The sequence below is a fragment of the Mauremys reevesii genome, linkage group 10, assembly GCF_016161935.1.
Source record: "Mauremys reevesii isolate NIE-2019 linkage group 10, ASM1616193v1, whole genome shotgun sequence".
NCBI lineage: Eukaryota > Metazoa > Chordata > Testudines > Geoemydidae > Mauremys > Mauremys reevesii.
In genome coordinates this window covers 40,039,963-40,065,750 of record NC_052632.1, presented here as the reverse complement: position 1 = coordinate 40,065,750, position 25,788 = coordinate 40,039,963, and the positions used below count along the sequence as shown (strand labels likewise).

At 45.9% G+C, this 25,788-nt stretch overlaps 2 protein-coding genes and 2 long non-coding RNA genes across 4 annotated transcripts; all 4 read right to left on the bottom strand.

Annotated features, from left to right (window-relative positions):
- Window positions 1-115: 115 nt before the first annotated feature.
- Window positions 116-756, bottom strand: LOC120372922. Its single transcript, XR_005585271.1, has 2 exons — window positions 486-756; window positions 116-352 (listed from the first exon to the last, which is right to left on the bottom strand). It is a non-coding gene; the product is annotated as an uncharacterized LOC120372922 (long non-coding RNA).
- Window positions 757-1,219: 463 nt separating this feature from the next.
- LOC120373733 lies at window positions 1,220-3,851 on the bottom strand. The gene is made up of 4 exons (XR_005585672.1): window positions 3,794-3,851; window positions 3,491-3,593; window positions 2,321-2,386; window positions 1,220-1,495 (listed from the first exon to the last, which is right to left on the bottom strand). It is a non-coding gene; the product is annotated as an uncharacterized LOC120373733 (long non-coding RNA).
- A 23-nt stretch (window positions 3,852-3,874) lies between these two features.
- On the bottom strand, window positions 3,875-19,272 carry LOC120373731 (maestro heat-like repeat-containing protein family member 2B; the record flags this gene model as incomplete). The annotated part of the gene is made up of 11 exons (XM_039492542.1): window positions 19,249-19,272; window positions 18,287-18,439; window positions 16,128-16,282; window positions 14,575-14,737; window positions 13,930-14,123; window positions 9,185-9,322; window positions 8,865-8,976; window positions 7,006-7,152; window positions 5,654-5,836; window positions 4,430-4,585; window positions 3,875-3,928 (listed from the first exon to the last, which is right to left on the bottom strand). Coding segments are annotated over exons 5-11 (864 nt in total), but the record flags the coding sequence as incomplete, so codon positions are not given.
- LOC120373430 (maestro heat-like repeat-containing protein family member 2B) lies at window positions 14,104-25,572 on the bottom strand. The gene is made up of 5 exons (XM_039491831.1): window positions 25,529-25,572; window positions 24,547-24,651; window positions 21,124-21,247; window positions 19,314-19,361; window positions 14,104-14,123 (listed from the first exon to the last, which is right to left on the bottom strand). The coding sequence occupies exons 1-5, from the start codon at window positions 25,535-25,537 to the stop codon at window positions 14,104-14,106; spliced, it is 306 nt and encodes a 101-aa protein (XP_039347765.1). The 5' UTR covers window positions 25,538-25,572.
- Window positions 25,573-25,788: the final 216 nt, after the last annotated feature.

The following is a 25,788-nucleotide window of genomic DNA, read 5'->3' as shown; positions in this document are numbered from 1 at the left end:
CAACTTCCCTGGGGATGTAATATATTTTCATTAACAGAGCTGTCTGTGGAGACAGGACTGTTCCTGGTACCATCTTTTACTAACACAAGTATGGAGGGGGATACAGTCATAGGGACACAGTTAAATAAGTTTAATTAATTGCGTGGTTTAACACAACCTTTGACAGCCACCTGTAAAAATGGACGCCATGACCCCTACAACGAAAGACTCTGAGCTGGTTCATTCTTCTATTTTGTCCTTTTCCGGATTTTCCTCTTGAAAGCTGCATCTCAGACAGGAGCAAAAACAGCTGATGCACGACAGGGCTACCGATGTGTAAGTTCTCAAAGGCCTCTTGAAAGACATCGTCGAGCTGTTGAGAGATTTTCAGACAAAAAACAGTGTAAGCAACCCCCTCCTTGTTCTTAGATTTATGCAATGCCAAGTCGATTCCTAACCCCATTATACCCCCATGATCGACCATCGCTTCTTAATCATTCATTTACCTGAGCAACGTCTTTCCCGTTCACCTTGTCCACCAGTGACTCCCCCAAGCCATGATCATCTTCCAACTTTGGGGGAGGGGTCGTAACACTCATCGGGGTTCTTCACGAGGTTTTGGGGTCGGGTCCCAAGGTATCTATCAATGGTCGAGTCAAAGGGCCCTCCTCGGAACTGTAACTGCTATAGCACTTTATCCATACAAGCCCAAAGGTCCTCGGGGCTAAAACAAAGTCTGAAGTTCTCAGGGGAGTGGTAAAGGAGTCCATGTCTCCTCTCAGCCTTTCCACAATTCATAAAACATGTCTTCTTGGTAAGAGATGGCCTCCTCTGCCCAGCGCTGGGACTTATGAGGTGATGTGCTGCACTCTGATTGGCAGAGGGCATTGGAAGGAGTTCTTAGAGGGGTCACACGACCCTCTTCTGGGAGGTTCACCCCTTCCGAGAACCTACCCTGTTTTGGTCAACTCTCCTCTTGGGGCAGTCCTCTGCAGCTGAAACCCATCGCAATTGGTAAAGGGTGGTGAGAGGAGTTCCTAGAGGGGGTCACATGAAGCACTTCCGGATGGGTCACCCCACCCCAGAATTCCCCCCAGTTGGTCAAATCTCCTCTTGGAGTGATCCCCAGTGGCTGAAACCCATCCTGATCAGTAGATGGCGGTGGGAGGAGTTCTTAGAGGGGTCACACAAAGGACAGGTCACCTGCCCCGGAACTCCCCCTGATTGGTCAAGTCTTCTCTCGGGGCATTCCTATTGGGGCAAAACCCATCCTGATTGGTAGAGGACAGTGGGAGGAGTTCTTAGAGGGGTCACATGACACATCTTGCTGCCGGTGTCAAGGAGTGGGGTTAACATTTGATTGATGGTAGGGCCCTTATACTACAGGAGCGCCTTGGTCTGTTTGTCTCCGTTCTGCTTCATTCGCCAAGCGCTCGGCCAGGACAGATGTCACTTATGATCTCCGTTGCCACCAGCTGGACAGTGGGACTTGGGTCTTTCTCTAGGACCTGGAGAGCTGAAATTACAGAGGACATCACGTTAGTGAACAGACTGTCAAATCACAGCTAAGCGTGATCACAGAACCTTGAAGTACCTGAGCAGAATGATCACATGGAAAAATGTGAAACTGGGCTCAGTCCTTCTATTGGGGTGGAAAATACATGAGAGATGAATAGGCCTCACTTTTCATATAGTCACCTGTGCCTGAAATAGCTGGAGACTTATTACTTCTGAATACCACACTACAGCAGCTCTCCAATACAAACAAAGCTTTAGGGTCCCCCATTGGGTCCCTTCCATGCTCCCAACTGTGGGGAGACACTGACTCTACCAGAAAGCCATCCACTCTGCTGCAAATGTAAGAAGGTCCGTTGTTTCAATAGCTTCCACTTTTAAGTTATTTTCCAGTTCTATTCAGGAGCCACTGCCTGAGCTCAACTAAACCTGGAATTTAACACAGGCCAGGTCCAAGCTGGTTTGTGCATGATACAGGGCACCTACTGGAAGCAAAATTGCTGGTGGGAAATTTGGGGTAGCAGAAAGTGGCTACTTCTCACTTGGGGAGTCCACAGAGAGCCAATAAAGCCCAAAGTGTGGATAGCACTGGCTGGGGAGGGGGCATTGCCAGGACAACCAGGAGATGCACTGACTCATATCACACCTTCTGCAGCTTCCTCCTTCAGGGGAAATTAAGGCTGACTTTCTACTGGGCAAGAGTGAATTTATCCTTTGATGTGTGGCTGATGCACTTTGCACCAGTGGTATCGGTTACTGCTGCTTGTGAGCTAAACTCCTTTATAACTCACTAATGAGCAGGACTTCAGCTGTATTTATCACTTACACATCAGCAGATGTTCCAGGTCCAGCCATTTCATACGCTGAGTGTCTGTGTGTTCCAGGATGATGCCTAAATACACAATGTCAAATAAATAACATCAACAATAATAAAACCTTCCCTTGTTGAGTGCAAAGTGATATTAGCAGCCCCTAGACAGGTCTTTGGGGTCTCCTACTGTGGGCCTAAGGGTGAGCTGTGGGCAAGAGGATGCTAGAGCAGTTTAGAGTCCACACTGAAGAGAATGAGAGAGACATTTTTTTAAAAAGAATGTTTACATAAAACCCATTTGCTTGAAACAGTCGGTGCTCCGCTTGCCACTGCTGTCAGTTATTGGAGACATACTAAGATAGTGTCTTGGTCTCGTGGTCTGAGCAAAGGACTGGGGCCAGGAATAAGCGAGTTCTAAGCAGGGATCTCACAGGGTGACTGATAGGTGAACCCCAATGCCTGCCTGTCTCACATGGGTGTGCTAGGGAGAAGAGGGCACTGGGTCAAAGAGGAGGAACCTAATGCTTCCTTGACAAGGTGCTGTGGCCAGGAAGGTGAAACAGCAGGCGCTATGGGGAGGTGGGCTGCATGCCTCCCAGTGATGAAGTCGCAGTGAGGAGCGCTGAACAACACTGGGTAGGTCTGCACTTTGAGCTAGGGGTATCACTCCCAGTTCAATGGGACAGGCCCACACTAGCTCTGACAGTGCTAGCATGCTAACATTAGAATGTAGCTAAGGCAGCACAAGCCGTGGGAGGAGCAGCCACTGTGAGAATAGACTTTGGGGTTTGGATGGGATCATACTTGGGGTGGTTAAACCTCCTGCTGCTCCTGCCATCACAGCTACTCTCTATTTTTAGCACACAGGGCTAGTGCGGGTGTGTCTCATCAAGCTGGGAATTATACCCCCAGCTCAAAGTGTAACCATGCCCTACATGACAGTGTCCCAGCCGCTACTACGAAATGACTGCACCGTGCTTCCCCTGCAACAATCCCGAAGCACTTTAGAGCAACTAATGAATTCCTCCGACCACCATCCTGGAGAGGTAGGGACATTAACATCTCCATCTATGGGTGGGAAGCTGAGGCACAGAGAGATTAATGGCAGCTCAGTGCTGCACAGTGGGATTTTTTCTGTCTCCCTCAATGGAAATATCAAAAGGGACACTGGGCATCATCTCTCACCAGCTAACTTGGCGGCAACTGCCCGGATCCCTTCCCAGCTGCTACTGAAGTACATGGTGGTGGTGCTGTACAAGTTCTCCAGCAGCTCTGCATTCTCTTTGGCCTAGAGGAAATCAGAGACACATGAGCTCTCTCTGGCTAGAAGTGTCCTTTGACTGCCAGCACATGCTTTTATGAACCACAGGTAAATAAGAGAAAGAACAGGTGGCTGGGTAGAAGTGGGAAAAATGGGAATCTGGGGCAGATTTACATTTCCCATCACCCTCCAGTCAATAATCTCATACAATTCAACAGCTCACTCACAAGGTGTCTGCAAATGTCCACATGGAGCTCTTCAGGCTTCAGCTCGGCTCTGCCACCAAGGTGCTTATTGATCGCATGTTGGAGTCTCTTCAGTCCCAAAAACGGGAAACAGAGGTGAAAGGTAGCTCTGCATTCCTGAAAAAGAGCGTCACACCATTGAATTGTTCCCTACCAAGTGCTGTGTTCAATCAAAGGGAACTCATCTATGTGACTGCTCATCTATTCCAGGACAAAAAGGGATTCATCTGGATGTGACTGGCAGAAACATGCAGGAATGACTAATAGAGGGGAGAGCTTCCACTGAAACCTGGAGGTAGCATCAATGTCTTTTGGGAACAGATATACCGATGAAAGCTGCTTCACCAGGCACAGCTGTGGTCTCTCCTCTGTTCTGGGGAGGCAGGGGCCTGGGGTGCAGAGGCAGACAGGAACAGAGACCTGTAGGGGTCAGACCCATGACCTATCCTGGATTCTGGTGAGGCAGCCATGGACTAACCTGGCTGGAACTGACTCAGCAGGAGGGCAATGAACTGAGGGGAGAATTTGGGCCTCCACAACAAGCAGGAATAGCAGTGCTCCCCTGGCATTGGGAGGAAGATTCCTTTGGCTTAGTAAATAAGTCACTGTTGGTCTTACCATTGAAACCTTGGGGCTTGGGTCTTGCAGGTGCAGCAGAAGTGTGACCCAGCTCTTTCGAACCTGCTCGGCAAAATAGGCCTTCCATTTTTTCTTTGTCAACTGAGCCAGGATGCCAAATAGGACAAAGGCCACTGAGCGAAGACCATCATCCTCCTAAAGCCAAGAAAGCCCCACAACTTGGTAAGTAAGGGACAATCCCATCACGCACCTCACACAGCCGTCTCTTCTACGCTAAAGTAGAGTGATTGCAACTACAGCTAGTCAGAAACTTTAATTAACCAATTTTTTGTTCGAATTTTCTGATTCATGAAAATATTTTAGAGACAGTTCAATTTTGATAAATTCCTCCAGAAGCCAGGCAGGGTCCTTAGAAACCTGCCTGGTGTCTTGCCAGTACACCCATCCAGCTCCTTGGCAGCCAATTTAGCAGGCTGACTGAGATCATAGGCTTCCAGACTCTCAGCTTTGGGGGGAAGGATAGCTCAGTGGTTTGAGCATTGGCCTGCTGAACCCAGGGTTGTGAGTTCAGTCCCTGGGGGGGGGCATTTTGGGAACTGGGATAAAAAGCTGGGGATTGGTCCTGCTTTGAGCAGAGGGTTGGACTAGATGACCTCCTGAGGTCCCTTCCAATTCTATGACCCTGGGAGTCCTAGCTCTCAAATTTGCAACTCCCTGGCACCTCTAGCTCCCAGAGTTTCCTGGGTTCCCAGCACCAGGATAGTCTGAGAGCAGACTGCCCTGGGCCAAGGCTTCCAACAGAGCTAGGTTGAGAATAGTAATTCTGTTTCACAAGGAGTTCTGAAGTTTGGGGGGAGGGGTTCCCACAAATAGGAACAAAACCAAAATTTGAAATCTCAAAATTCTCTGCAAAACAGAATCATTCCAACCCTCTCACATAAAAACAGTATAGAGCAGGCCCAACACTCTCTATTGCACTCTGTAACCCCCTTTTCATGGTTATCTAGCTACCTAATCTAGTATTCAGACTTTCTTTGAGGTTCTCAGTGGCAATCAAGAAGAACAGAAGGGTGAGACTGTGGGAGCAGGGATGTCATCCCCATCCTCCTAATGTTCTCCTCCTCCATAAAACACCTTCCTTCCCTGGGACTTAAAATCTCTTCACTCTGACATGAGCAATGCCCAGGGAGTCCACATCACACATCATAAATCGAGTATAATCAAGATCGGTTGAACTGGGGTTGGAGAGTTCTGTTCACATACATCATCAAAGTAGGTCCGGATCTGTTGGGTGAGGTCTCTGAAGGAAGAACCAATGTCCTTCTCTTTCAGCTCCTTCAGGACTTTGGCCAGTGCTTTCATGCTCTCACCAATCACTTCAGAACTGAAAATGTCATGTAAGGCCCCAATCAGTATGTCCAGAAGAAACTTCTTGTACTTTTTCACCTGTACAAACATACGACATTAAAGAATACTTATCACTGATCACACTTCTAAGGAGTTTTCTTTAGCAGTTATGAAGCTGTGGGAATTTCAACAACCCTCTCTCCCTCCAGAGATCTATAGCTATATTTCAGACCAGGTGCTAGCTACAATGAGCCAAACTCAGTGCCATAATACACCTGTGTAATCCTATTATTAGATTTCTAGTTACTTAGATTCCAAGGCCAAAAGGGATCATTGTGATTATCCGGTCTGACCTCCTGCATAACATAGAACTTCTCCGAAATAGTCTCTGAACTAGAGTATATCTTCTAGAAAAACATCCAATCTTGATTTTAAAATTGCTAGTGACCGAAAATCCACCACAAATTTTGGTAAATTGTTCCAATGGTTAATTAAAATTACTATTAAAAATGTATGCCTTATTACCAGTCGGAATTAATCTAGCTTCCTTTTTCTCCATTGAATCTTGTTATACCATTGTTTGCTAATGTGAAGAACCCATTATCAAAATTTGTTCCCCATGTGAGTAGTTATAGACTGTCCTCAAGTCACTCCTTAACCTTCTCTTCGTAAAGCTAAATAGATTGAGCTCCTTGAGTCTATCACTAAAGGTATATTTTCCAATCCTTTGATAATTCTTGTGACTTCTCTGAATTCTCTCTAATTGATCAGCATCCTTCTTGAATTGTGGACACCTGATCTGGACACAGCATTCCAGCAGCACTCACATGAATGCCATATTCAGAGGGAAAATAACTTCTTTACTCTTCTTCAAGATTCCTCTGTTTACGCCTCCAAGGATCATTTCAGTCCTTTTGGCCACAACTTCACATTGGGAGCTTATGTTCAATTGATTATCTGCCATGGCTCAAGTTTTTTCTCAGCATCATTGTTTCCTGGGATAGAGTCTCCTGTCCTGTAAGTATGGCCTGCATTTTTTGTTCCTAGATGTAACCATATGTAAATGTATACATTAAAGTGCACATTGTTTACTTATGCCTAGTTTACCAAAGGATCCAGCTTGCTCTGTATTGACTGCAAAAAGGTTACTAGGGTATGGGAGAGCAGAATTTGGCCTAGTGCATTGTGTGCAGCCTCTGTAAACTCTGAACAATTATTTCCCTTGGTTTCTCTAGTTATGTTGCATCCTATTCAGTATTCTCTCATACCTTCACAGGCGCCCCATCGACTATATTTCCCAGGCCTCTTACAGCCATCTGACGGACAATGCTGTTCCTATCCTGTGACCTTTCTTCCAAGATGCGCAAGACATTCTTAAGCAACTTCTTCTCCCTGAGCATGGGATCACTCATTAGCTGAAATAAAATCAACGTGTCCATTAGCCCCAATATGATCCTTAAGATTGGGAATAGAATTTGAGCCGACATGGAATACACTAAAAACAAGGAGTCCTCCTATAGCCACAGTCTTGTGGATACAGACTAATATGGCTACCCCTCTGATACTTGGCACATAACACTCTGTAACTTTATCATTCCACACAAATGAGAAATGTCTTAAAAACATGCAGCTTTCCTTTTGGGCACTATAATAGGGATCCACTCACCTCTTGAGAGCCTCTTAGTGGCTGGGTCTGGTACCACAGTCCTTTTCTCACCCTTGGTGCACCCTGCCAGCTGATCTCAGTGAGTCTTCTGTGGCTCAGGCCTCTGGCTAAGTTCCAAAGTCCAAATGAACCCCTTCTGGGCTAGTCAAGAACAGTCCCATTGCCCTCACTAAGGTCTCCAGCCCCAACTCTGGGTCCTTGAAATTCTGCCCTTTGTTCAAGCTCTCCGTAAGCATTGTCCCCTTCCTGGGGCTTATGCCACTGTAAGTGGTAGGGGAACCAGAGCCTGCCCATAACTCTGAGTTCCAAACCATGGACCCTGTAAACAGTAGTTAGGCATCGCTTGATTTCAGTTCATTGTTGCTTTTTCCTACTGGCCACTTTTAGCTTCACCCTCACCTCAAGGTTCAAGTTCTTAAGGACTCTCTTCCTGCAAACCCAACTTAAGCAAATGCTGCCAGAATCAAACTCTGGCTATCCCCTGAATTTCTGTGGCCAGAGAGCAGCATCCTTTCTTGCCCCTCCAGTTCCTGGCAGGAACTGACCTGCTAAAGCCCTGCAGCTCCTTTAAGCTGAGCTTGATGGGCTCTGACTGGCTGCTTTCATGAGGCCTCTCTAGACAGACCCAGATTTGTGGCTCTTTTCCTGGGGCAGGGGGCAGTAGGACCATGGGGCCTCTTGTAAGGAGCCTCAAAGCCCAGGAACAGCCCATCCCAGGCACAGATCGACTGTTTTCCTTAGAACCAGATGAGCCCCTAAGATAGTTACTTAGCGTAAGTGGAAATATGATGCAGATGTTAGAGGAGGGCGGTAGAAAGGGAGGATGGTCCAGCAGTTAACACACTTGCTTAGGACTTAGGAGACCCAGGTTCAATTCCCTGCTTCCCTCAAAGACTTCCTGGCTGATCTTGGGCAAATCACTTAGCCCTTCTGTGCATCAGGTCCCTGCCTGTAAAATAGGAATAATAGTGCTTCCCTACCTCCCAGGAGTGTTGTGGGGATACATACATACGTTAGAGTTTTGAGGTACTCAGATACAATAGTCATGAGAACCTACGATAGTTGTGAATGTATTTGTATGTTGCTTGTTTTATAGTATTAGGACACTAGGTTCATTCCGAAGATCTGCTGAGTGAAACCAAAATCAGGAGCTGTTGGTTAGTATCAGCACTAGGACTTGGCAGAAGAGGTCCAGGAATTCAAACTCTGTCTGTATCTCTCTCAGCCAGCACCTGTGGTTGTGTAGCTAGTATAGGCAATGACAGCAATACAAATATCAGCGAGAGAATGACTCGGAAAGGTAGAATGAAGTTCCTTGTCAGGTTTCCATATAGAGGGGTACCCAGTCTACTATCTAAAATGACAGTTACTCATATGAACTGAACTGTACAACTCCTTAAAAGAAAGGCAAACAGACAATGGTCTAATGGTGAAACTGCTCTTCAGAACCCTGTGTCTTACCTGGGCAAGGAAAGCTGTGCCGGTGACTCGGAAGTTTTCCGTTGGGGAATTCACCCAGGGGAGGAGGCGCTGTATGATCTCAGGTGTTATTAGTCCAGATCTTAGCAGAACTCTGGAAGGCAAAAGAAACCGCTTATGGGGTCAATTGCACACTTCAAAAACTCAGCTGCTCTAAGCAGACAGCTCTGATATCTATGAGTGGGAGCTGTGTGTTTCCACCCAGGGCACCCCCCACAAAGCTATAAACTGGAGGTTCCCTCTCAGCCACTCTATTTGCTACTGATTCCCAAGGATAAAATCATGCCTCTTAGATCTCTTACCTCACCAGCAGACACACTCCCTCATGGTGAGTCTGGGGGTTTTCAAGCAGAATCCATGTTTTCTGCGTCCCAAGCACTCTCACCAGTCTCTCATTCCCAACTTTGAAAAGCACAGATTCTAACGCTTGGACAGAAAACCTGGGGAAAGAGAGGCACAGAACTGCAGCAATCAGTAGGAAGGTGCAGCCTGAACAGAGTCAGGAAGCCCAGGTTACTTGTCAGGTCTGCTGTTCATCGACAGTTCATCCATTGGCAATATCCTGGACACCAGTGTCCCTGGAAGGACTTGATGTCAGGAGGTAAGTTTCCGTCTCATACATCTCATATAACTAGTTTTGCTAGGGACAAAATTTTGCAGTCATTTTTCACGTTCTGCAAGGAGTATGGGCACTAGCAGAGTACAAGGATATAAAAAAAGATACATGATCAGGACCCAAAAACTGGGGGGGCATAGAATGTGGTGATCACTAGTGGATATTTTGGGGTTGTATCTCCAGATATGATGTGACAGAGTGCTGAGGGTTTGCACTTGAGTCAGCACTCTGGTCACTATTAGTACTAATTCAGTTCCTTACAGAAAGCCTAATTGGACAGAGGTGTAGCTGATTAGAGGTCAGATTGGGGCTAGTGAGTCAAGGAACCAATCATTCCATTAACAGCGAAACTATAAAAGGACATGGGCAGGAGCCCTTTGAGGGGAACAGACAGAGAAAGAAACTTGGGTGACCAGATATCCTGATATTTGGGGCTTTATCTTATACAGGTGCCTATTACTACCCACCCCCTGTCCTGATTTTTCACACTTGCTGTCTGGTCACCCAAAGAGAAACAAAGACAAAAAGCTGGGAGAGCCTGACAAAGTGAGCTCTCTGAGTGGAAACACCTTACCTCCCCATTTTGGAGAAGAGTTTAGAAAGTTGAGATACAAGATAAAGGTGCTATGTATTGGTAGGGGGATAAAATAGACTACACGTTGGTGTTTACAAGCAAGAAAGTCTCAACGCGGTCTGTGTTTGTAGAAGGTGTGGGGGTGCAACACCCCTCTCTGTCACAGCTGGGGGCTCATCAGGGATTTCCCTGTTATCTATGCAAATGGAGAGCCTGCTGGAGAAGCCGGGGTAGAGGTTTGGCAGTCTGGGTGATGGCGGGAACACACTGAAATGGGTGGTGAAGCAGCAAAGAAGTATAGAACAGGGGTTCTCAACCTTTCTGTTTCTGAGCCTCCTTTCACCTCAACAAGCTATAAATACTCCATGGCCCAGTCCTAGGCTTCTGCCCTGCCAGGCATCAGAGTTTGGGGCTCCTGGCTCTAGATTTTAACTCCACAGGGTGCAGGGGCTCGGGGCTTTAGTGCAGGTGCTGGGCCTCAGGGCTCCAGCCTGGCTGGGCTCAGAGATTCAGCTTTCTGCCCTAAGCCCCAGCTAGTCTACTGCCATCCCTGCTTGGCAGAACCCCTAAAACCGGCCTGGTTGAGAACTGCTGGTGTAGAAGACCCCACAGACCTTCCAACAATCCCACCAGGCAGAAAAACAGCCTTTGCTTGCCTGGTAGGTTTAACAGCAAAAGAGCCTTCAGGAATTTATACGGGAGCAAGCCCAGGTCTGGCAACAACTCCTCCAAAGTCTGGCGAGTCCTGTGACAGGAAATGGAAACCAGGCACAGGAGATCAGACTCTGTAAAATGGGACCTGTGAACAGTCCTGATCTGGTTTTGGTTACTATTAAAGGAGCAGCGGTGAGACCTCATAGGGAGAGAACAATGTGGGCCTTTCAACTGACACCCCATTTAAATGGGGAAGCACATATATGGCTCTTAGTGATTAGCGGGCAAGAGATTAGGACATGATTAAGGCAGCCATGCTGGACGAGGTGGGGCCTGTCCACAGAAAAGTACTGCCAGAAATGGAGAGTTGAAAGATGGATTGAGGGATTATGCCTCTGTGCATTTGCATAGAAATTGAAAGACTGGGCCACTCATCAGCCAGTTAATCTGGACCCTGCAGTTAAAGTTACAGAGGAATTTGCAGAGGCGGACATTCCCAGAGTGAGTCAGTGGTTTAAGGGACTAGATTTGAGAAGGCCCAGAGTGCCTCCAGCTGGGAAGGGCAGCAAGAAGAAGAGGAAGGAGCCTCAAGGAACCGTAGTGGGAGCTGGGCCTACAGTGTGCTTCCGACATGGACGTGAAGGACAGCTAAAAAGAGACTGTCCTAAAATGGGCTGTGGGTTTGCACAGTTTTGTGGCTGGGACAAGACTCCCAGGCAGGGAAGAAAAAGGAAAGTACCTACCATACCGGTATGGGTAGGGAGGAGCCACCAAAGGGACTAATGGACACAGCTTCATCCTGTTTGCTGATCAGGCAGGAGTTAATGAAACCCCACTGGACACTTCCCAGAGGTAGGATCAAAACTGAATATGTACATGGGGACAATACATTCTGCCCAATGACAGAGGTGACTCTGGAAATCAAGGGGAAGTTTAAGCAGAAACATGTAGGGGTAGTGGATGGATTGCCCCACTGCCTTCTCCTGGGCATGGACTGGGATCCCTTTCTAACAGGGACACCAAGGCATGTGTGGAGGCCCAGGAGGGTGGAAGTAAAACCTGCAGGGCCAAGTAAAGAGGAAATATATTGTAAAGGGCCTGGAGGAACCTAGACACGAAAGTACAAGCCACAGAGAAGGTGAGGATGGAGAAGTCCCCTGAGAAACAAGAGGGAGGAGAAAGAAAACAAAAAAGTCAAGAGTAAAGGTGACTTAAGATCATCCATTGGGGTCAAACAGTCATCAGAGCCCTTACCACCAGGATCTCAGGAGCAGGCATCCCTAAAACACTTTGGAGGGACTCAGAGCAGTCTGTGTTCATGGAAGAGGCTAGGGCACAGCATACCACCCCATCACATAGAGGTACCTAAAACTGACCTGCACATAGGCCAACAGCATGAGCAGAATATACACTTGTGTCTGCAGCGCCAGCAATCACATAGCTAGGTACCCATCCATGGGAACAAATTCAAGTTTTGTGGACAAAACTTAGGCACCCATGCTTGAAAACCTGACTCACTGTGACCACTGCATAAGATCAGCCTTACTGGGTCAGTCCATCTAGTCCAGTATACTGTCTTCCAACAGTGGTCAATGCCAGCTTCTTCAGAAGAAATGCACAGAACAGGGCAATCATGAAGTGATCCAATCTCTGTTGTCCAGTCTCAGCTTCTGGTGGTCAGAAGCCTAGGGACACCCAGAGCTTGGGGTTGCATCCCTGACCATCTTGCCTAATAGCCACTAATGGACCTGTCCTCCATGAACTTATCTAATTCTTTTTTTAACCCAGTTATACTTTTGGCCTTCACACCATCCCTTGGCAATGAGTTCCACAGGTTGACCATGTGTTGTGTGAAGTTGTACTTCCTTATGTTTATTTTATACCTGCTGCCCATCCATGAACAGAGTTTAGATCCTGGTTTCCTAGGAAAAGTCAGAGACATTATAAAACCAGGAAGTCTGTAATTTGAGCACCTTGTTGGCACGGAATAAAGAAACACAACAATAATACAACAACAACAACAACAATAGAAACTGTTGTGAGATTGGTGGGAAATGTGCATTAATGGGCTACCAGAGCTGAAGTCCACTGATAACTCAGGAATCTCTTAGTGTTAACTGGGGAGGGGCACAGAGTGGGTGCCGAGGGGGTCTGGTATGTACATTCTAGTTCACTAAAAGATTGCCATATGAGTCTCAAATAAAAGCTCATGTCACCAATATCATTGTGAAACACATCTACAGATGCTGTGTAAAGAGTCATGTCTATGCATTGAAAATTACATTCTTATGATCTGTGTCTAGGGACTAGTCACCAGGAAAGGTGAAAAAATGGTTTTCTTTAAGGCAAGAAATGTTTCTCCATCTGTTTGTTTACATGTAAATTAAGCATGTAGGATTCACATTCAGTTCAGAAGGACTGTGAGAACTTCAAAGAAAGAAAAAGTACCAGGAAGTAGACGGGGCGGGGGGAACCAATTTTGGGGTACACCCTCAAAGGTTTGCTCTAGTATATTTGGGGGACAAAGACGACACCCTGGCATCTTTCACTTAGGAAGTAGATGGACAGCAAGACGGACAGCGGGGTTGCTATCAGGCTTGGTTGAGAACATTGGGTGAGAAACATCTTTAGACAGGAGGTTAACCTGTTGGTTAAGTTTAGTCTCTAGGAGCATGTTATGATTTCATTTTACATGTAACCATTTTTGGCTTGCATTCTTACTCACTGTCACTGGAATCTCTGTTCTTTGATCATCTCTGTTCTTGTTTGCACTATAAATATATCTAAGTGCTGTGTGTTTTGCAGTATAGAGTATAAGTAATAAAGTATAAAGTATAGAGTCTAAAGTATAAGTAATAAACTGGTGTGTACTGTTCCATTGGGAACAGCAGGCCTGGTAATTCTGTGAGTGTTCAGTGGATAAAGGTCTGGACACTATACGGAATGGTCAGAAGACTTGGGGGTTGGTGTTTGCCTATCACTAACCTGTACAAAGAGACTGGGGTCTGAGGAGGCCTGGATGGCACTGCTTGTTTTGCCAGAGCATGGTCATTTTAGGGAACTAACCCACAGCAGACACAGACAAGATTTCTTCACTCTAAGGGCAGGCAATGGTAAAGTGCCTCATAACCTTGGGAACTCCTGGGGAGTGTCACACAACTCTATTGGAATTCTCTTTGTTTCTCTCCCTTCCTTCTAATTACCGGCAAGGGTTGTCCTCAGTATGTTGTTGGTCTTTTCGGAATAGCCTCTGGCTGCTTATCACTGGCAAAGGCATCTTTTGTCCTAAGGTTTGGCTGACCTGCTGCAGGAGAACAGGAAACAACTCTGGGAGCAGCTCCTGCACAGCTTTGCTCGACTGCAGTGATGACACCACCTCAAAGATGGCACATGTTGCCTGAAAGGAGAGCATGGTAAAAAATGAGATCTCCTCCCAACACCATCACACCCTCTCTCCCCTTCTGATATCTGCTGTTCTGAATTTTCACTTCTGCCAGTAACTTGAATGACTGCGAGCAACTCCCTTAAACTCATGGCTCAGTTTCCCACATCTATAAAAATGTGTATGACCTACCAAGGCATGTTGTGAGTCCTAAGGAATATTTGCAAAGCACTGTGAGAAACCTGGTTCAAAGACTTTCTAATTGCCAGATGTTATTAAGTAAATCAGCCACGTACTCTAAAACTGCCATATTTGTTCCACAGACAGCAGAGCTGGACTCAGGGAAACAGTACATCAGAGGAGAAGTGCCCGTACAGCAATATTCTACCACACTTCTAGCTTTCCATCAGCAGAATTGTCACAGGGCAGAGGAAAGCCTGAAAGGCGTGTCTGTCATCTAACTTACTTAGAGAGGTTCAGCAGCTGCCAAATGCCTGTCAGTTTCAGTCTCTGAGGTGACGCTTCCTTCTTGGCTTGTTGAAGTCTTTATTTTTTCTATTAGGACCTGTAGGACTTGAATGGCAAGCAAGGGGTCTCCCCCCAGAGATCTCCACAGCTCACTGCTGTCACTGCAATTAAATACAAGTTACATGTGACCCCTGGACACTTTTGTGGCTCAGACTGAATGTGTCCTATTTAAGTAAAGACCAACTTTTCTCCTTGCCTATGAGGAGAAAGTTAGGAGCACTGTCCTCCTCTAACGCTCCTCCTGTTTAAATATTGAGTTTCCAGTTACAGAACTAGGTTAAGTGACCTAGTCTTACTGCAGCCTAACCATTAATACTAGACTTCCGAAGGACAGGACACAGAGCGCCAACCTCAGTTCCTTCTTTTCCCACTTCCCAGGAAATATGGAATCATGAGCAAGTGGCTCCCAAAGATCCAGGGTTTGGAAGGCAAGTTGATGAAAGAAAAGCCACATTCCTACTAACTGGACATACAATTATGAGAACAAATATTCATGGCCATCCTAGGTTCCCTTCACAAAGGGTGTCCCTACCCTCTGTTTGCCAGAAGCTGGGACTGGGCAAGAAGGGATGGATCATTTGACATTTACCTGCTCTGTTCATTCCCTCTGGGGCACCTGGTACTGGCCACTGTTGGAAGACAGGATACTGGGCTAGATGGACCTTTGGTCTGACCCACTATGGCCGTTCTTATGGTCTTAGATTCCAGCACTGATAACTGATAACTCAGTTAGGGATCTTTAAATGAAATGATGGATCTGCTTCCAGTCCAGTTTTAAGTCCCAAGGACGGTAACTCTATTCTAGCAGCCACACCCTCACCGATACCAAGTGGCGGTCTGATGACAATATTGGCCCTATTCTTTGTAATCAGCCAGGGATTGGACTTGAAGCTGTCATGCTACCAGGAAATCAACAGCAACTGCTAATTTCCAAAGTAAGGTCAATTCAGGTGTCTAGAGAGCCAGGCCGGTTCCAGGCACCAGCCCAGCAAGCAGCTGCTTGGGGCGGCCAATGGTGAGGGGCAGCACGTCTGGGTCTTCGGTGGCAATTCGGCAGCTGGTCCCTCACTCCTTCTCGGAGCGAAGGACCAGCTGCCGAATTGCCGCCGAAGACTGAAGCGGCGGTGGTAGAGCTGCACATTGCGATCTCAGGGTTCCCCCCCCCGATTTTTGCTGCTTGGGGCAGCAAAAGCGCTGGAGCCAGCCCTGCTAGAGAAGTAGATGTTTCCAACAATACACTCCAGTTATACCAGTAAAGTTAGGTCTTTAGGATGTCAAAGCAGTTATGAATTAATGGAAACAGAATGACACTTAATTTCTCTCCACACCCCACCTTAACATGCTCTTGGACCTTCCTGGAGAAAGACCCAGGCTATTAACCATCAGAAATTATCCCAAAATGTCTGCTGCTTAAATAAAGCCCTACATCTCCCAGTAAAGCTGTGGGAACCATGTTTTACCAAGATGAATGCAATAGGTAGTGGTATATACCTGTCCATCGGCAGATGGTTGCTGAGGAGGCTGGAGATCACTGCTTCTAGGTGATCGTGAGCTAGAATGGACACTGCCTCCAGCAGGAATTGCCTCAAGCTGCCCTCCTGGATAGTAGCCATGTGGCTATATATTATATCCAGAATAGCTGGCACCTGGAAGGAACAAAACCAGAAAGAAATGTCCCTTTTTCTTTCTCTCCATTCATTCTACAGAATCAAAACCTTTATTTAGACATTTGCTGCTTTTTTAGAAATTCCTCAAGAAACAAAAGTTCAAATATGTCTGTGTAACTTTAACCCACAACAATTGCCCACACTTGGCTGTAAAAATTAACACTGACACACACACATACAGCAAAACCCCACTATAACACGATGATCGGGGTCCAAAAAATTGGATCGCGCTAAATGCGGGGTCGCGGTATAGTGGGGTTTACCATTTCAAGCTGGTCAGTTTCAAGCCGGTCGATTTCTCTTGGGCAGAAAACTACTTTCATTTGCGAACTGCCCACAGCAGTAACTGAAAGGGTGGAGCTCCAGCAGCGGGGGCTCTCAGCCATGCAGTGAGAGAGGGAAACACTTGGGGAGAGCAGGGGAGACGTGCAACAGGCAGAGGAAGAGTGAGGAGCAGCTGGGGAGAGAGTGGCTCTTCTCACCAAAAGGGTAAGCGGGGGCAGGTGGGAAGAGGCAGTGCCCCCGCTTACCCGGGGGCACTGCCTCCATTTTTTGCCTTTTTTTTTTTTTTTCTTCGGGGGTGCTCCAGCCTCTCTCCCTTCACAAAGCCTCTCTCTCTCTCTCTCTCTTTGTTTTTTTTCCTCTTTTGCGCTTCCGCGGCACTCTGGCCGCTTTATTTATTTTGCACTTCCATGGCGCTCCAGCCGCTTTTTTTTTTTTGGCCTGGGGCATCCGGAGCCACCTTACAATCGCGTTATAGCCGAATTTGCGTTATTGCGGGGCGCATTATAGCGGGGTCAGGGGCGGCTCTAGCCATTTCACCACCCCAAGCACGGTGGCATGCAGCGGGGGGCGCTCTGCCAGTTGCCGGTCCCGTGGCTCCAGTGGACATCCCGCAGGCGACCAGCAGAGCGCCTCCCGTGGCATGCTGCCCCAAGCATGCGCTTGGCGTGCTGGGGCCTGGAGCCGCCCCTGAGCGGGGTTTCCCTGTACATACCAGGTAATTTAATGGGGTGGTGCCCAGCTATGCATAAATAAACCAGCTGGCATGCACAAAAGAAGGCTTTGCTTGCCCAGATTTTGCAGCTGTGATTTAAGCAGCCAAATGCGACCATTTGCCTCGAAGGATGCACAATTCATAAACAACCACAAGCACAAAATATGCAAGTGCTTTAAACACAGTGTGCAAATGCCTGGGACTATGAACAGGTGACGACCTCTCATATTCATTCCTAGCCCTTCACATCTTCAAAACACTGTGCAAACGTGGCAGTTCTGCTGCGAGGGTTCCCTGTCCTGAGGCCTTTCACCAGCCTTGATAGAAGATTTATGGAGTGCTCCTTTCATCTAGCCCTAACGCACTGGGCTCCAGAATAAGGCATATAAATAGTGGATCCCAAAGACACTATAGTTTTCTCCCTCCCTCCTCCTATTCTTAAAGGGTACGTCTACACACCAAAAAAATCCCACAGCAGTGAGTTTCAGAGCTCAGGTCAAGCTGGGCCTGAGGGGCTTGCACTATGTGGCTAAAAGTGTAGCTGTTCCTGCTCGGGCTGCAGCCCAGGCTCTGAAACCTGGCAAGAGGGTGGGTCTCAGAGCCCAGGCTCCAGACTCACTGGGAATGACTACAGGGCTATTTTTATCCAGGTAGCCTTAGCCATAGGCCTCCTAAGAACTGGATGCCTCCAAGTGCCAGTCATTCTGTCTTCTTGTATTTTCCCCAGAGTCTCTTTTTTCAAGCCTTTCTTGGCTGAATACTGTGGCAACAAGCCAGACAAATAACCAACCATCTTCCTTTTCCCTTGGATTCTCTCTGTCTACTGCTATTGAGTCTGCCATTGCCTAGTTTAGGGTGGGAACAGAGATGGAGTCGACTCTATGTCCAAGGGGGAGAAACAGCAAGTTTTTTGTTCATTACACACAAGGGCAAAGATCTAAAAGCCTCGAGTTTAGGCAGAAAACCTCTCCAGTTTCCCGTTTTACCTGGTCCAGCATGGCATCTCCACACTCCTTCAGTATAACCTTCATCCACAGTCCAGCTGCCGTGGCACAGGTGGGGCTGGCAGACAGCATACCTTCCACTGTGGCCTCAATAAAGTCTGTGGCCTGTTCTGGGGAAAAGTACTCACTAACAACCTGGGAACAAATCAAAAACAGGAGAGACTGCAATGATGTTTGTCTCCAGCACTTGTAAAAATGGAGGCCTAATATCTCTATGGAAAAAGATCTATGCATTAGCAAATTGCATCCGACGAAGTGGGTATTCACCCATGAAAGCTCATGCTCCAATACATCTGTTAGTCTATAAGGTGCCACAGGACTCTTTGCTGCTTTTACAGATCCAGACTAACACAGCTACCCCTCTGATTAATTAACAATTTGTTAATTAGCCTCATGTCCAGCTAGCCATTTAGGATTAAAATTCTCTCCATAGTCTATGTACTACATTTTTGTATTCTACACTAATGAGATCAGGTTCGAGGCAAAGCCTCTGTCGCACAGTTAGCACAACATTGTACTGGATATGCAGGAGGTAAGTTTCCAGTTTGTATTCTCTTAGATACACTGCATCTTTTTACAACATATAAAATTAAGTCAAGAGAGGCATGCACACAAATATAGGCTAAGGCAAACCCACAAGGTGACAGAATGAAGACTGGATGGGTTCTCAGCTTGATGTTCCACTAATACAGTTTTTTCTCATGGATAGCTGGATAGGTACATGTGTGTGCGCATTTTCATGGGCGTGCAACATTCTGTGGAATCTGGATTTTACATGGCATTCATAGCACACATCTATGAAAAGCATCTTGCTGGTTACTAGCAACGAATGCCCCGCTCCCACAGCTCGCTCCAAGTACGGAAAGGCATCATGAAAGCGTAAATGTAAAATGAACGGTGCCTGGTCACTAGAACATCCGCACAAGTTTTTTTGAGTCAGTTACCCTGGCCATTTTGGAAGATGCCTGAAACAGAGCCTCGGGGTCCGGAGCTGCTGTTAGTTCTTCACGGAGACATCTCAGCTCCTCCTCCGCTGACCCCAGGTTCATGGGCTGGCCTGGAGTGGAGAAAAGGAAAAAAAGTACTGTAATGACTAATGAAATGGAACCTCTACTGCATGGACATTCATACAGGAGGATCCATGTGCTAGGCTGTTATCAGCATAGTGTAAAATCTTGGCCCCATCAAAGTCAATGGCAAAACTCCTGTTGACCATAATGAAGTCGGGATTACACCCTAAATGTCTGAAAGTTAACAGTAGTGGTATGTTATTGTGACTGATACAGGATTGAACAAGCACCGTATTCAGCTTGGAGCAGCTTTCTGGGGGTGTCTGGTTTCAGTAGCCTCTCTGCTCTCAGTATTTACATCTAATCTCACATTCAAGTACAACTCATGCAGGTAGATGTGAGCTTCCAATGTAGAGGTGAATCCCTCCACCAAATTCTGATTGTAAAAGAGATGGGGCTGGACAAAACCTTTGGCAGGAAACCCAGGCTCATCCGTCACTTCTAAACAATGCTGGGATTTCTATGTTGTACACTCAAAGACTGGAGTCCCTTATTCTGTTTCTGAATCACCAACACTTTTTTAGGACTGATTAATAATAATTAGAAATAGGGTGACCAGATGTTCCGATTTTATAGGGACAGTCCCAATTTTGGGGTCTTTTTCTTATATAGACTCATATTACCCCCCACTCCCGTCCTGCATGAGTTTCACATTTGCTGTCTGGTCACCCTAATTGGAAATGGCCTTAAATGATAACCAAGATCTATCCCATTAGGGGAAAAGAATATCCTACTCCAGGGGTCGGCAACCTTTCAGAAGTGCTGTGCCGAGTCTTCATTTATTCACTCGAATTTAAGGTTAAGCGTGCTAGTAAGACATTAACGTTTTGAGAAGGTCTCTTTCTATAAGTCTATAATATATAACTAAACTATTGTTGTATGTAAAGTAAATAAGGCTTTTAAAATGTTTCAGAAGCTTCATTTAAAATTAAATTAAAATGCAGAGCCCCCCGGACTGGTGGCCAGGACCTGGGCAGTGTGAGTGCCACTGAAAATCAGCTTGAGTGCCGCCTTCGGTACCCGTGCCATAGATTGCCTACCCCGTCCCACTCTTTCACAAAGGGGAAAATGGCCTACACTTACTCCAATAGCTTTGAATGCTCATGACAGAGGGCTGCTGCAAGAACTTTAAACAAAAAGAATTATTCCAGGAAACCCCTCCAATACAGCCAGTAGCAGGGTAAAGAGAAGGAAAATGTTTAGTACCAAGGGCTTGTCTACATGGAGGTAGTCGAGAAAGCTAATCCAAATTCATTTTCAAACTGCATTAGTTAAACTTCATTAAACACCTCTGGGGACATACTTATTTAGAATTAAAGGGGCCTTTTTCAGGTTAGTTTAATTCATGTAATTCACTAAAATTAAGAAGGGCCATTTTAATTCAGAATCAGAGCATCCACATGTGTTTAATGCCACTTTAAATTTACACCTTTAGTTCATTTGGATTAACTCTCCTTAGTGTCCCTGTGTAGAGAAGCCCTAAGGAACTGAGCAGTTATCTACCTGGTGCAGACCATTTATTATTTGTACAGTTCCCAAAAGTGTGCCACGCTCTTTACACATCATAATCTTCTCTTCTAATGTGGTATTTAGAAGATGCCCACCACTCTGTTATCTAAGTGCCAACAGACAGGACAGAAAGAACTAGACAGGCAGAAAAATGGACATTACAACAGTGAAAGAAGGTGAAGAGTTACTTATACCTGCTAATGGGGAAGAATTACTTATACCTGCTAATGGTATCCTCACCTTGTATACAGAGAAGGCAGCTGATACAGTCAACCACCCACTGATGAGACATGGCCAGTGAATCACAGCTGTATGGTGCTATTGCTCCAATCAGAGATCCAAACTGATTAAAAGTTTCCTGAGTCTAATTAAAAAAGAATGAAGAATGAACGTTCTCCAGCTGTACTAGACTTCACTTGCCATCTTTATTGTTGATGCCAGTCAGCTCTGAGTTTTTGGGGAACCAGGGCACAGTATCTAGCCTGTGTGACTCATGAAGGACACCCCCAACCCCCGTCTCTGTTTGAACCAAAACCAATCAGAGAAAAGGCTTGCAGAAAACAACGAAGGATTGGGGGAGACACACCTAGACCCCTCCTGACAAGGGTGACAAGATTAAGACATCTCCATTTGCATACAGAATGAAGAACAGAGACAACTCTCCTAGCCTCATCTGCATGAAAGATGGAATAGGGATTAGCATAAAGAATGAAGAACAGAGAACTGTACTGAACTCTGGGACCAGAAAAGCAGGGACGCATTGAATCATGGGAATCCCTGCTCCAGATGCTAATGAACCTACGCCTGCACACACTCAGCTCAGCAATTATCAGACCAATTCTAGTAATAAATCTTTGACTCATATCCCAAAATACTGAAGCAGCCTAGTTGCCTTGTGAGCTCCCTGGAAGAAAACAACACCCATAGCCAAGAGTGATCAGCTCCTATTGTCTAGCCTAAAGGAAACCCTTGAACCACCAGTTTACCCATAAACAAATCTAGTGTTCGCTCTTCAACCATTGTATTTTCTCTACAAAACCCCCTACCTATGCCCAAGTATGGGTCTGTACATCAGAACCTAACTATGCATCAGTTCCACTGGGATTCCATCTCCTGACTGATCGTGCTGGGGGCTCTGCCTGTCTCCAGCACTCAGGACCCTGAGCTACCATCATCACCTGGGAACCCCGACCAGTTCAAGCCTCATGGAGTGGGTGAGATCTCTCTCTCTCTCTGTTTTCTTTTCTACCTCAGGTATTAACCTTTAAAATGTAACTGTTATGTTTGTTTAGCCCTCCTCATGTGGTTATCACTATGATTCAATAAATAACTGTTATGGTTCAGCTGGTTGCTTCTCTCTCTCTCTCTCTGAATTTTACTCTTGTGTTTTTAGCTTCCCCCATTTACTTTACTTGAATACCTTGAATACTGCATGCAGTTTTGCTCATCTCATCTCAAAAAATATATGTTAGAATTGGAAGAAGTACAGAGAAGAGCAACAAAAATTATTAGGCCTATGGGACAACTTCTCGTACAAGGAGAGATTAAAAAGACAGGCACTTTTCAGGTAGGAAAAGAGACGACTAAGAGGGAATATGATAGAGATCTATAAAATCATGACTGGTGTAGAGAAAGTCAATAAGGAAGTGTTATTTAGCCCTTCACATAACTCAGGAACAAAGGGTTACCCAATGAAATTAATAGGAAGCAGATTTAAAACAAACAAAGGAAGCATTTCTTCACACAATGCAGTCAACCTGTGGAACTCATTGCCAGGGAGATGTTGTGAAGGCCAAAAGTATAACTGGGTTCAAAAAAGAATTAGATGAGTTCACGGAGGATAGGTCCATCACTGGTTCTTAGCTAACATGGTCAGGGATGCAACCCCATGATTTGGCTGTCTCTAAACCTCTGACTGCCAGATGCTGGGGCTGGGACTGTCCAACAGGGGATGGTTCACTTGACAATTGCCTTGTTCTGTTCATTCCCTCTGATGCATCTGGCACCCACCATTGTCAGAAGACAGGATACTGGGCTAGATGAACCATTTTTCTGGGGGATCCAGGATAGCCACTCTTATGTTTTATGTTCTTAGCTGATTACATAGAAATTCAGCTTTAGCATCCTGGGAACATAAGAACCAAGAATGCATTTGTGACACTGGCAGACCAGTCAACCTGTGTATGACCCATAATAACTTAACAAGAGGCACTTCTCCTGTATCAAGACAGTTCACTTGCATGTGAATTTCAAAGAGATGTATTAGACTAGCAATCAACTCATTCAAAAATGAACAATAGATGCTAAGTGTATTTGTCTGTGGTTATCTATACCCGGTTAGAAGTTTCACAATGTAACCAAATTAGCTTGTAGATGCTAATTCCCTTTCATGACTTAATTGCCTTACTTATGTATGCAAGGTGTTCAGTTAACCTTTGATTTTAAGATGTAAGACACTCCAGGAAACCAATCATTTCTACATTATCTTCAGCTTAACTATCTGTGTTATAATGGAAGAATGGCTAATTACCTTATGTGAATGAATGTAACTAGTTTACTGTGTATTCACAGGAAATAGAAGATTATCTTCAAAGCAAAGTACAACAGCCCATCTGCATTGGGGGAAGGTCCTTCTGTGACAATTTCTGTGAGGTAGGCTTGTCAGCCTGGTAGAATAGCTATAAAAGAGAAGGCTCAGGCCTGATCCTATCATCTCTAGTCTGCTTAAACATTGAACAGGGACAGCGTAAGCCATAGGACAGAGATCTTCCAAATAATCATTTGGAATAACCTGGAAAATGCCTGGAAAAACTAACAGACTTTACATCTAAGCTGCCTTTGGATTCTGATCTGTTGGGATGATTCCAGAGAGGCTTTTACAAACCAGCAGTTTATTCCATCACTGTTGTGATCCTGAACTATGAACATAGAAAGTCACTTGTCTGGATATTGATCTTTTAACCATTTGTAACTCTTCTTTCTTTTAACAATAAATCTTAGATTTAGTTATTAAGGATTGGCTGACAGTGTGATATTTGGGGAAGACCCGAGATTCACATTGACCTGGGGATAAACATCTGGGTCTTTATGATCAGTGAACCCCACATATGGTGAATCAGGTTTGCAGTAACCCCTCACTCTATTACACATAGAACATCAGGGTTGGAAAGGACCTCAGGAGGTATCTAGTCCAACCCAAAGTAGGACCAATCCCCAAACAGATTTTTACCCCAGTTCCCTAAATGGCCCCCCTCAAGTATTGAACTCACAACCTGGGATTTAGCAGGCCAATGCTCAAACCACTGAGCTAGCCCTCTTCCAAGATGTGGATGTTTAGATGGGAGCCAAGGTCTGGAATGCCAAAAAGGGACCATGTTTGGCATCTTGTTAACTAGAGTGGAAGCTCTTTTGTTGTTGACTTGGTGAATCTAATGATAGAATAAGCCATCAGTTTGGGGGTGGTCTCCCTCTACTTCTTGCAGTCTGCCCGCAGTGTGGTCACAGCATTGTTGTGTAAACCTCTCTCTTATAGAAGCAGAGGGATGTTAGTCACCTTGAGATCCCAGCTGCTGTCCTGGAAGAGTTTTTCCATGCATTTGCGTTGAGTGTCAGATCTGATGTAAGCAGGGAAGTCAACTCAAGGAAGAGTAAAGCTATACTCACTGTACTATGAACTGTCTCTTGATAGGCAGTCAGCAGCTGGGTGCTGGCCTGCAAGGCCCTTTCTCTCTCCCACTCCTTCCCTGAACTGAACCATGTCCTTAGGAGCTGTTGGTAGAGCAGGGGAAAGGACAGAGTTAGTACCAGAAAATCCCTCCCAAAAGTTCCTCTTAAACAGGTTTAATTGTCACTAAAATCCCTCTCCAAAGCATCTGACCTCCATGTAGCAAAGGAATTACATGTCTAATGGAAGATCCCCTTAGATATACAAGTCCCAGGGGCCAGATTCACCTCTGGTGATTGAAGCCAAAGGAGTTACATGAGAGATGAATCTGGGCCCGTGTATGTGATGTCTGCTGTAGACTGATGGGAACTGTCTAGCACATTGCATGCTGTTTGATGTCTGCCGCTGTGTTCTGTTTCCTGGGCAACTTCTCCCACATTGATTGGCAAAATGACAGAGAGGAGCATTTCTTTTTATTAATTGAATAAGAGCAGAGAAGTCCCCCCAGCCCAGCTCCTTTTATAACTTCATTTTTATACTGAAAGTGCATCAAACTCCCCACCCCTCAGCCCTTCACAATATTCTGTTCATGTCTGAGGAACAGGAAGTCTCCTCTGAATGAGTTTCCATACACAGGGCTTAACTCAATATTCATGAATTCCTCTTAGAAGAAGTGATCAGTTTCAACTGGTTCTCTTCGATTTGGCTACTGCAGTGGTGATTTTCTTGCTGCTCTAAGTAGTGTCAACGACATTGTAAGAACTTGGTCCCAATCCAGCCCTGGCATAAAATGGCATAGCTTCTGGGGATTTCAATGGGGCACATGCCCGCTTATCCCAGGAAGAATTTGGTGCTTTCTCCCTAAAATTCACTCCGTTGTGGAAAATTCCTCCACAACTGAAGATTGACCCCCTAAATCTCTGACTCTTCCCTGCTGTAACACAAGAAACAATCTCCACCACGGTTCAATGGTCTACTCACTTCAAACATTTCCTGGAACCAGTCTGCGCTTGGTTCTTCCTCCAGCAAAGTCTCCGTTAGCTTGCCAAGGGCTTCCAAGGACCTCACGTAGAGTGACTGAAACCAGAAGAGAAGGAGTGAAGCTCAGCACAGATCATTTGTGTGTGTGGGCCGGGGAAAGCTAACCATAACCGTGCCAGGGAGGCCATGTGTGACTGCCATCACCCAGTGCCTGCTGGGCAGAAATACAGTGGATGGTGCCAGAGGAGAATTGTCGTCAC